The sequence below is a fragment of the Hemibagrus wyckioides genome, linkage group LG18, assembly GCF_019097595.1.
Source record: "Hemibagrus wyckioides isolate EC202008001 linkage group LG18, SWU_Hwy_1.0, whole genome shotgun sequence".
Taxonomy (NCBI): Eukaryota; Metazoa; Chordata; class Actinopteri; order Siluriformes; family Bagridae; genus Hemibagrus; species Hemibagrus wyckioides.
Window position 1 is genome coordinate 4215001 of NC_080727.1, and position 12500 is coordinate 4227500.

Here is a 12500-nt window from a genome sequence, read left to right on the forward strand (position 1 = left end):
TTGAATGTGCCTGAAGGGCAGGCAAATACACCACCATGTCAAGGAAAGTGGTTTCATTTGAAAGATAAAAAAAAAGTCATGTTAAATTGTAAAGATTCATTCAAAGATTGTGCGTAGTGGTAGTGCATTTTTTAGGTTTGTTTGTTTGTTTTTTCGTGTTCGTTTGAATCAGATTCGGCTTCTTCTGTTTTTTATTTTCAAGGAAATAGAAGGCAACATCTGGTGAATAGTGATGCGTCATTGATTGAGGGCGTCCCTCTCTGGGATGGAGTCCCCCTAGAGTGGGCCCTGCTGCAGTAGTTATGAGTGTGTGTGTGTGTGTGTGTGTGAGAGAGAGAGAGAGAGAGAGAGAGAGAGCAACAAACTCAACTATCGCAAAAGTGAAAATCAGACAGTGTCAGTGAACGCTGCGCTTTTACTACGCGGATCCGCATTTTACTGCCATCAACAAGCACGCGCTTCGATTTTCAATTTCCAGCCCTGAAAATAAAGCACAAAACAACACGGCTTGTGTCAGCTGGCATTGGCATGAGCTAACCCGATCAGACATGGAAACCAAGCCATTCTTATCATTGGGTAAGTTTACTTGATTTTTTTTCCGCTTTCAAGTCCACATTGTGGAAATGTATCCCAGTGCGGGGCTTTTTTTTTCCTTCTTTTTCTTCTCCTCTACACAGGCCGTGCATGCAATATTTATTTCCCAGAATGAAAATTATGCACGTGGACTTGTAGATTACTACCTAAGGCTTGGATAGATGTTTTTTTTAGGTTAGGTGGTGAAGGATTATACTGTGCGCAAAACTTGGCTCCGGTGCCACCGTGACACGCGTTTCCAATGACAGCAGCGGGGGCATTTAATAAAGTCTGTTTCCTCTCTCTGTCTTGTTTGCGTTTGAACGCTAATGATAATCAGATCTGATCGTAGATTAAAGTGCAAAGTTTCCGAAATATGTGCTCGGTCAATGTGAGCATGTTTGAAGGCGATGCGCGCGTGTCCGTGCGCGCGCGCGTGTAGCCTATAGAGTGTGTCTCACAGCGCGCCTTCTCTTCACTTCACTTCACCTTAACGTCCTTTTTATTTTCCTCTCTGTTACTTTCTATAAAACACAAATAAACTATGTTGCACGTGAACATTAGTGTGTTAAATGAATAAACAAATAAGTTTGACTGGCTTTCCGGCGTCTATGCATCCGACTTTTCCCACATTACACCGATTTTATTTTACAGCGGAATAACTGTAGATTACGCAAATATAAACACTTTTTACGTTTTGTTCATAACAAAAAGTTGACATTATAGTTAATGTACATGTTGCAGCTTTACTCCAGTCTGCTGTCTGCTGTCTGTTTGCTGATTAGACCTCGAGGTGTGGTTTCTATAGGTTAACCTGTCTGTGCGTTTTTGGTGTTCCAGGCTGCGCATTAAAAACGCAATGCACAATGATAAGCTATAGGTGCTTTCTGCGCATAATTATTCGTGATAAATCGTTCTTATCTGTTTGCGTGGTAGAAAGTTGTTACGTAATAAAGACGAACCAACTGAAATAAGTGTGTGTGTGTGTGTGTGTGTGTGTAAATAAGTCTGAATAATGACTAATAATTTTAATAATTTTTTCAAAAGAAAGTATTTTGGTATTATTATTATTATTATTATTATTATTATTATTATTAATATGCATTGAATGATTGCTGTCTAATAAGACTCAATCTAGGTGTCTCCGCGTCGCTCCTAAGCTCAAGATCCTGTCTAAGTTTCTGAAGTTTCTTTGCATGGTCTTCACACGTCCAAGTGTCTGGACATGTGTATGGTGCCATGCGATGGATCGTAGTCCTACTAAGGATGCTTTCCACGTATCTTACTCGGTCTTCTCAGCCGTTCACTCTGTATCCGTGATCCACCATCGTTACGAGGATAATGCAGCTTATTATGTATTTTACTTACTACACTTTCGCTGTGTGATTACAGAGTATTTCTTTTCACAGTGTATAAAATGATCCTTATTAATTCCTTAGTTCTATAACAGACTTTGCAATCACTTTCTCCTTATATGATAATATGATAATATGAAGATCCTCTTACGATAGATCTGTGAGTAAAGAAAAATGCTATGTTCTGCGTACATCATCAGAACATCAGAGTGATGTGGGCTTGTTTACTTAAATAGAAATATTCTTCAGAGAGATCTTGTTTGTGTTTCAGAACATTTCATTTATGCTAGATCCTTGCCGTTACCCAATTTGTAGCTGTCTTGTGAGTTTCGCATCATCCTGTTTCGCCCTCCATCCTCCTGTTGGTGTCTTTTACACAAGCGCCATAGTCCTAGTAGCACTCACAGTCTGAGATTTTTAATCCTGGACAAAAGTATTATGACCACAGTCTTTGGTCACTGTGTCACTAAATCTCGACTCCAAAGAATTATTCTCCCACGTACGATTCTTGTAAGTCGTAATCTGGCTTAAGTAGGCTTTGTGTTGTGATTTGCAGCATTGGTTCCTAATGTCAAGTTGCACATCCTAAACAAATTAAATCCCAGCGCTCATCCTATCATTGACCTTTTACCACTAAAGCCACAACCAGACATGTGTCTTCCTCTCCACTTCTCATCCCCACTCGGTTGCGCTTAGGGTCGCCTCCTAAACAAATAGATGCTGAGTGTAGTAGAACTCCGAGCACAATAACGAGTGTAACCCAATACTTGCAGATCCCTACAGATGAGCTCATGAACTGGGGGTCGTATACAGTTCAGTTTGGCCATTGTGTTACTTATCTGGCTGTAGTCAGTCCGGAGTGTTACTGTGTCCCTTTTCATGAAAGACTCATGTTACACCTTTAACACTACATTGTCACATTGTCTCCACACTAAGACAAGATTCTTGAGGGTTCAGTGAGCTGCGAGGATTTTTCCACAGAAGGAACGTCAAAACTTTGGGGTCTTTAGAACTGCTGTGGTATGACTTAATGCTAAAAGAAAGCAGACAAACTGACACCAGACCTCAGTCAGGATTAGAGTTAAACAAACCCCTTAATTTTTCATTCATGCCATTTATTTTTCCCATAGCAAAGCATTGCGCCGTTATTAATAGACTCTTAGCTTAATAAATATCTCTTTTTCCTCAACCTACACAATGCACGCTTCTCATTTATTCACTCTCCATTAGCTCATTAAAAGTTAACCAACAACACCCGTTTCATTTAGCGTCGTAAATGAACTTGTCAGGGATTTGTTTATGCGATGCGTGAATGTGAAATTACAATTTAAAGCGCTGAAATAACAGACAGCATTGTCATTTTTTAGTGGTGTGTTTTAGTGTGTGAGTGAGTGTGTGTTGCATGACTTTGTCATGGGACCGAGTGCCGTTTGTCAGCTGTTGCATCAGCCTGCAGCACCACTCCGCTGCGCTAACATCCGATTATGATTTATTTAGCTTCAATGACTTGCATTTGTGCTAGGAAGGCAGATTCTCTTCGCCGTTTCACCCAAAAAAATAATCATTTTTCACCACCTTAAAAACCAGCACGTCCTTCGCAAAAATCACACAAACTATTTTTTACCTTTTACCGTTTAAGATCCACATCAGATTCAACGAACCGGTCATTCAATCCTCGACATATCTTTCATGGAGTCTGCGACCGTGTCTCAGGAGCCGACTGATGTGGCCGCTACTATTCTCCACCCCGTCACTCATAAGCTTTGAGGAGAAACTGACGTTCATACCCATGGTGGAAGGGTTGCAAATTCCTCTTCTGGCTATAATTCAGGAACAAAGGTAGAACCGGTGCGGGGATTATATTACAGGGTCGTGTTTGAGGGGGCCGTGCAGTCTCACACCACTAAAAGCATACAAGTCAGGTTTTTTACAGCCCGCCAGTTTTGGGTTGCCTTTTGTAAGAAGGGCCGCAGCTGTCATTTTTATAGGAACGGGTTTATAGGAAAAGTTTAATGGTTTAAAGTCATCACGCAACATGAATGTGAAGCCTACTAGAGCTACCAAACTGCAGCTTAAGGTACAAATGCTTTGCTGGAGCTTAAGGATCATTTTTAAGCCCTATTCAGAAGAGATCAAATTAACACCAGGATGGAGTGGAATTCCATCATTTTTGGTGATTTTTCTCCCTCATCCCAGTCCCAGTAGGGAATGTCCCGGGAACTCCGGATGCTGTTCCGTCATGATTAACTATAACTTTTAAGTTTTAAAATAAAGAATTATTGTCAATTAAATGTTCTGTATCTTTAAACAGCTGATGCATTTTAAACATCTGGTTTTGTAGGAAAAACCCTGTAGAAACTCACTCGTTCTGACACGCTAAAAAATGCTATAACAGACTTCGCCTAGAGAAAATCATCCCGTCTGAGCGGGAACTGTAGAGAAGCATCCTTGACCCTTAAGATGTACTGATTCCACGTACCTAAAGATCGGTCTTCATTCGTTATTTTGTTTGGAAATGAATTTTTTATTTCATAGAAAGTGGGATGCTCAAATATATATAAGCATAGAAGCCGGTTATCAGTATTGATTTGATTTGATTTTTATTTTTGTGCTCCCCTCGGTTTTAGAACTAGAGCATGTATAGCTGAATTGATGTCTTAGCTGCAGCATGTTAGCTGTTCAGCTCGTGCGGTTGTTGTGTGAAAGCCCACAGTAGTGAGATTGAGAACGTTATCAAAACAAAGAGTGGAGACCTTAACCTTTGCTCCCCACAAGGTTTTCCTGCCCTGAAAACCAGTTCGCCTCAGGACATCTAGGTCAGGTTTAACCCTAGCGTATACGAGTATCTAAAAGAATATATATCTGTGTAACATAATCTTTTGTAGTATACCTATAAAAGACATTTAAACGCTTTTAAATCTAGACTAGCTTAAAAAAGCTAGACTTTTTAGCTTGCTTTAGAGATGCACAGTTCATACGCTCTCGCTCACTGCCAAAGTGTGAACTGAGCAATAGAAACGCTCGCCTCAGAACTGTCTAAATATATCCCCTCATATTTGCAATTCTGTTCTATTCAAACGTCTTTAGCTAATCTTGGTTTTTCCTGTGAGACGGTTTGGCAATTAAATGCAATTTCTTTTTCCCAATATGCAAATTAGTCTCTGATGTCCTCTGGCGACTTTTAGAACAAGCTACTTTTTCCCCCTCCGACAAGCTCTCACTGTTGTTCCAGTGATTCATATTGTTTTGTTTTGTAAGGTGTAATTTTTTAATTTTCTTCCATACGTTCTCTGGGTTTCGCTTCATCATAATCAAAGTCTGACGATGGAAAAATTTCCTGTATGTGTGTTTGCAGAGCGGAGGAGGGGCAGGAAGAGAATGAATCGGGTTTGGGGTTGAGGGTTGGGTTTTTTTTTTGTTTTGTTTTGTTTTGTTTTATTTAGCCAGCAGGCTTCCTGAAGCTTAGCGCTCGATGTCACCATGCCTGTCACCTCCATCTGTGCTACGTCTATGTAGCTGTGTAGTATCGTAGACTATCCTTGGAGTCTGGGTTTTAAGTGAGAGACACACTTTTGGCAGGATAAATATCAGCGCTTGTGTTCGATTCTCCTGTCTTTTTCTCATTCATTCATCAAAGCAGTCACAGACAATGCCACCCAGGAGCGGCGCTGCCAGTTTGAATGTTTTCTATTCCTTAGCTTGTAATCAAATTGCACTGGCCCCTAGTGCGCTACACTGACAGGAAGGTAATACAGTGATGTCCATTTCCTCTTTATGAAGGTAAAAAATAACACAGCACGGCCAGTATCGCAGCCTGCCTGCCCGACTGACTGACAGCATGTGGTGGACACGTGTTGAATTTTCACATAATATTAACTAACAAGCCCTTTATTTCTGTTTATATTGAAGAAATTAAATTACTTCTGAACATAAACTCCACATAATCTTTCTCAGATTGCTCATATAGATTAGTGACGTGGTTTTAAAAAACATTTTCTACCACAGTGCAACAAGTATATTACCTTAGAATTTAGAACAATGTTAGCAGCAACACAAGTATGCTAAGCTAGCTTAACCATTAAAAAAAAGCTAGCTACAGTTCAAGTTAGTGACCCATATCTTGATTGTCATGGCATATTTTTGAAAGACTTGTGTGACTATATCAGCGCAAATCTCACACTGAAGTCAGCAAACTAGCTTGGTAGCTTCTTTTAGGATAGCAGGAGCGTCTGCGTTCACTTTTTCAAGTACATGTAATACATTTTAAGCAGTTTATTATTTTAATTACATGGTTTGAGGTGAGCGATTAAAGTGAAATGGTTAGCTGCTATGGTATGATTTATTACATCACAATTATAACACTTTTCTATGTTCTAGTTTAGGTTAGATTTGTTAGCACAGCGAATTCACCACAGGAAAATCTTTCTGTCATTTTGTTTCTCATTGTAGCCCAGTGTATCATCTCACAAATTAAACACTACTGCTTTTAAGCTTGCCGATAAACGATTAGAAGATACTCAGAAACGATTAGCCGCACAACACGTGTGCTAAGCTGGCTAGCTAGCTTAGATAATGTTAGTCTTGAGTGAAATCTTGATGGTTTTGAAGGAACCGTTGACTGTTAAAGGACCTTTTGTATGTTTTATCTTTGTATACAGATTGAGACTGCTAGTTCAATCTTATTTCTGTTTACCTGTGACAAAAACATGCTAATTAACAAGTACTAGTTAACTAGCTTGGGTGTTTTAGTGTTGCATATCGATATATTATTTCAAATAAATGGTTCAAAATGACCCAGTAGCTTCTTCTTAACGTAGAAAAATATACCTTTTTGTGTTCATGTAAACAACATAACGTGTTCGTACATATTGGTGGATATCGGATAACAGCTCGGGCAGAAGTGTGTGGTCCGGGCAGAGCTACGGCAAACTCTGTGTGAACGTTTGTGACAGGAAAAGCAGGGACCAGCGTGTGCTTGCACGTCCGAGTGTGTGTGTGTGTGTGTGTGTGCGGCTCTGTCCTCTAATGCTACAGCTTACACTGGAGAGCTAAAACCAACGTGACAGATTAAGGCCCCCCGATTGCAATTATGATAACCCAGATCCATTACAGCCACCATAATGTGATCCGCCGAATTAAGATAAGATGGACGGATTTGCAAGGAAACATAAGACGGCCAGGAGAAAGCAGGAACATATATTTTTTTTCTATGAGAACCAGGTTTTCTTCTTTTTCTTCTTTTTTTTTATCAGGATCAATCTCTCTTCACTTTGTTCTCCCCCCCCCCTCCCCACTGAGCCAGCACTCAAGAGACTGATTTACAGGCAGTAGATGCCTCCAGCTCCAATGTTCTTTCTTTCTGCCCACTTTTTTCCCCTCCTCTCCTGTTTCCTGAATCTCACCTGGGCCTCCATTCATTAAATTTCAGAGTCACAGCACCGGTGCAGGTCTGTCTGAGGCATGTGGTTATGTTAATTAGACTGAATAACTGAACAAAAATAATAATAATAAAACTCAAATCACACATTATATCAATATTATATTACATTTAATATTAATATATTTTTAAAAAATGAACAGACGTTCATTTATTTCAATGTATATTTATTTTATATTATAATCCATCATAATTAATGCACAAAAAATAAATTTTTATTTCACTGTATCTTTATTATATATTATAATAATATTTTAATATATTACAATAAAGTTTTTTGGCCCCGTTCATGCATCAGAACGTATTTTTCTTATTATCTTTGCATTTGTTTTAGAGCCTTTGGTGTTTATTTTGTGTAAAATTAAATATGATGCTGATTATTATTATTTAATGTTAAACTAGGATGAAAAAACATGAATATAAAATCGCTCATTTTTTTAAACTTAAAAAATGAAAAAAATAAGTAAATAATTTATTAATAATGCACAAAAAATAAATAAAAAAAATCAATAAAGTAATTAATAAAAAAAAAAAAATTGAACATTAAAAAAATAAGTTAAAAAATATTTTTTGTCGTACAGTATAGCCTTGTGTTTGTCTTTCATTAGAAACATTTGGTAACGCTGGCTGATTTCATTCTTCATCCTGCTTGAATTTGTTGCTAGATGCATGAAAAGGAAACGTGGATGTTCCAGAACTCAGTTTTCATCCCATCCCAAGTAAACAGTTGGATGGAAAACTTCACTATTAATCCTTAAACAAAGCTCCTTGTGGCTCCTTGAACAAGGACGAGCCTGTGTAGATGTTTACCGTGTAGTCGTGTTTTCCAACTTAACACCTGGGACGTTACTGAAAACATTCAGGATCTGTATTGTTTCAGATATTTTCAGATATTAATTGTATCAGGATGCATATTCTATATTTTATATTTTACTTTTTTTTTTTTATTCTCTACTTGCACTATTCTTTGCGATTGCTGCTGATTTACTCACGTATATGGCAAATTTACAAAGAGTTGGCACAAGTGACCTTCATTTCTAAATCACTTCAATTTCCAAAAGCTGTTACCACATTTAGGATTCCAGTGAGCACTGACTGACCAGAGACGTCCATTACTGGCTCGTCTGCTTGACTTTAATTGGCCCATAAAAAGTTATTGGTCTACTTTTGGTTGGTTTTTGGTCTGCCTTGATGTAGCCTCAAACTGTATGACTTTTCCTGCTTTATATTCAGCTGGACATCCTGTACACTATATATCTACACTAGTGCTGGACAATACAACCATTTTAGATGACTGTGGATGGTACCACAGGAAGATGGCTTCGGACTGGACTGCATTTTACCATGAACATTTTTAACACGAACTTCATGTTAAAGCTAGAGTGAAGTTCCTGGTACATAATTGCACACATTGAGTACACAGTTACAAAAGGAAAATGATTTATAATTACACTGTTTCGGGGTCACCCAGATGAGGATGGATTCCTTTTTGAGTCTGGTTCCTCTCCAGGTTTCTTGCTCATGTTGTCTCAGGAAGTTTTGGAAGCCGCTCAGGAAGACATCTCTGGTTTGATGATTAGGGATAAATTCATCGATTTAAAATTTATATCTTGAATTTCTATATTTCTGTAAAGCTTAAAAGGATGTACAAATACAGTTGAATTGAATTCATCTAATGTTAGTTTTCCGATCATTTTTTTGCACAAGAAACATATTAGATATTGCAGGTATTGATGCAATTTTTTTTTTATTTTTCATTTTTCTTAAAAATATTAATAAAGTGCTAGGATATATTGGATTAAGTAGTTTTTAAAAAAATTACTTGTTTAATCTTTTGTCTATCTTCCCATGTTAATTTTTTTTCTTAAATTTCTATACATTTTTAAAAGGTTTTTTTTTGTGGGGGGCATTATTTTTATTATTATTATTATTGTTATTGTTATTATTATTATTATTTATTTATTTTTTATTTTATTTTTATTTTTATTACTGTTTTGCTGATTATATATTTTAATGCATGTCATGTATCCTAGAAAGAAGTTAAGTTCTGGGTTGAGATCTGGGTTACTTCCAGCTTTTTATTGAATTTTTTTTTTTCAGAAATCTATTTATTTATTTATTTATTTATTGCTTATTTGTTTTATACATATTTTTCTCAATTTATTTAATCTTTGTTAATTAATTTAATTGTTGTTAAATTTCTGTAAAACTTTTATAAAAATGTTAAACTTTATAAACTTTTTTATTTAAAAAAAATATTTTTATTTTGCTGTTTTGCTGACTATATATTTGCATGTCCTGTATCCGAGAATTTTTTTTTTTTGTCCTATTGCCCCTTCAAATTTAAAACTTCCACTCAAGTGTTTGCTTTATTGCTGAAAATCGTGACTTTGAGTCCCGAGGATTCCCCATCCATTCACGGCTGCGAGTCGGTGGAGCAATTTGATTCCCTCGTCAATCACAGTGACCCTAGCCAATCGTGGGTGTCTGTCCTCTCATGTGTGAGGAAGAGGGAGGATTAGGAGCTTTCCTCTGAGTGTGTAATGCTGTCACGTTACGCAAGATGCAAGGGTTAGCGTTCCGAATCTCTCAGAAGAACCATGAGTTATCTTTCAGCTGTGTGACTTGGCAAGACCAAATTCTGGATCAGTAATTTAGCCTGACTTTTTTTTTTTTGTTTTTTGTGGTCAGTGAGATAAACATCCTTTCGAGACGCGGTTCTTTATCTTGACCATCTATCGGCTTCTGTTCACTTGAGCCGTATTGACCATTTTCCAGGATTTGACCTCGTCCTGATGAGACACGTGTTTGATCAGTGCTTCAGAAGTGCTAATCAGAGCCTTGTGCTTGGAGAGCAGAAAGTCCTGCTCTTATCACCCTGGTGTGAGGATCCTGCTTATCATTAAGTGGCTGTTGAGCTGTGAGCAAGAGCCCTTTAAACCTGAGTGGCACTAGCTGCTACTGGCGTGTGCACGTGTGTGTGTATGTGTGTGTGTTGTATTTCCCCTTGAATTGTTCGAGTAATTTAGGAGCACTTACGACATCGGATCAGGAGGAGCTTGTGGTTTGGCTGTTGTCCTGTGTGTTTGTCTAGACTACAGACAGAAGCTGCTTTGGGCTGAGGAGCCTTTATGCTTACGATGGCACTTACGATGGGGTAGAAAAGCCCAAGGGGAGATGAGCAGCAGGCAGGCACTGTGTGTTTGTGTGTGTGTGTGTGTGTGCATGTGTGTGTGTTTGTGTGTGTGTGTAGCAGCAATGCAGCGCATTCCACAGGGCTTACATTCCAACGCCTGCAGAAAACGGCCCCGACAAGTTCAAGTGTCACATTTAGGACGGTTTCTTGTGTTTCAGCCTGTGGCGACGAACAGGAGACAGCCTCGGATTATAGTGTGTGTGTGTGTGTGTGTGTGTGTGTGTTGTTTTATTTTGTCTGGCAATACTTGAATACATTTTTTTAAGTGTGTTTAAGAGGTAAACTATCCAGAGAGAAGCTTATGGCTCTTGTATCGTCTGGGACGCTTTGGGTTAAAGGTTGTGTCTGGGTCACAGCCTGAGGGCGGAGTAGCAAACCTGGCACATTTTACTCACTGTGTGTGTGTGTGTGTGTGTGTGTGTGTGTGGGAACCACAGGACTAACCACAGCTCCCACTAAATGTGTTACACTGGAGAACAACACCTGGAGATTGTGTTTCATTTCATCATACTGCTGTGGAACATTACATACAAATCTTCCACTTTCCTTCTCTATTATATATATATATTTGTAGTATTAATAAAAGTATTTTTCTTTTTTTTTGCCCGAACCTTTGTACTTATAGAGCCGTCAATCTTTCCGATAAAGAGACAGTTTTGACATTAAATAAAAGGGCAAGAGCAAGAAAGCAGAGAGGAAGTCTTGAGAACGGGCACATCTGGAGTGCTTCAGTGAATATTTCTGCAACATCTGGAGAAAGTCCCTGGAATTTACGGGTCACCCTTTTGATTTAGCCCCCATTCTCTTCCCTCCGTTCCCCTCGTGTAGTCTGAGTCCTCGGCGTCTTGAAAGGCGAAGGCGCGGTGTAAATAAAAGAGAGACTCCCATTACGGGCGCAGGTCGAGTCTTTCCACATTTTTATTGCGGGCCAAATTGGGCTCATGCGACCGGCCTGCTTTTGTGTAGGAAGTCTAATGAAGTGGTTGAGAGCGAGAGATGGAGCAGGAAAACACGGCTTGCCGTAAATCAAATAAAAAAAAGCGCAAACCCCGTCCTGCTCCAATTAAAGGCACTAATCCTGATGGAAATCTCTGGCTCTTATTGGAGAAGAACCATTTAATCCTCAACCCCCGAATCGCCATCCTGGATAAATTCTCAGGAAATGTTCAATTAGATCTTAAACACAAGGTTTGGGTGAAATTTTATTATTTTAAGTTTAATATAAAATGAGGTTCACGTGTTAATCTGATCTGAGTTGGGTGTGTATGGGGTCTGAGAGGGGTGGGATCACAAATCTTACACCTTTAACGAATTCTTGACACGTATCTAACGGCAGTGGTGAATTTACTATTTAATTTTTATGCTTAATTTTCGTTAACAGCTTTGGCAGACGTATCGGCTAGCAAAGCAAAGCTCGGGTTTATATTACTCTATAAATATGTATTAATACAGAATCGTTGCTATGGTAACAACTATTTCACAGACACTCGGGGACCTGAAGATGAATCGAAATTGTTTTTCCGATAAAAGAAATGAGATCTGGGCGATCTCAGTAAGACAAGATCCTTTTTGTAATTATTATATTAATTTTTCAGAAATTTTTTTGTTTGTTTGCTTGTTTGTTTTAAAGAGTGAGAAAACAAAGCCTAGGTGAGAAACAAGCCTTTATAGCTACTGTAACGTAAGTAATATCAGGAACTGACTTGTTTTGTGGGCGTTCCTTAACATTAACATTAAATGTAACTATAAATGGATAAAAAGCACAGCATTTCGTTCCTTTATTGAAATTGAAATCGCTGGTAAATTGTTGTCGTAAAATATATAAATATATATTTTTAAAAAAAAAACTCTTTAAGCTGCTTGGCATCACTTTGTTGTTGATTATTTTCCTGTACCGGCATGCCCCATCACCTTAACTTCTTCCATTTTAAGTGTTTGT

At 38.3% G+C, this 12500-nt stretch overlaps 1 protein-coding gene across 5 annotated transcripts in view; it reads left to right on the plus strand.

Moving 5' to 3' along the window:
* The window catches only part of rxraa (retinoid X receptor, alpha a), a 159427-nt gene that overhangs the window by 51298 nt on the left and 95629 nt on the right, over positions 1–12500 (plus strand). The window contains exon 1 of one of the 5 annotated variants that reach the window (XM_058415267.1): positions 335–576. The exons of the other annotated variants lie outside the window; for them this stretch is intronic. Within the exon in view, the coding sequence (XP_058271250.1) occupies positions 549–576 (28 nt within the window). The 5' untranslated portion in view covers positions 335–548. Of the gene's footprint in view, positions 1–334; positions 577–12500 lie in introns of those variants that run through there. 5 annotated transcript variants of the gene reach the window in all.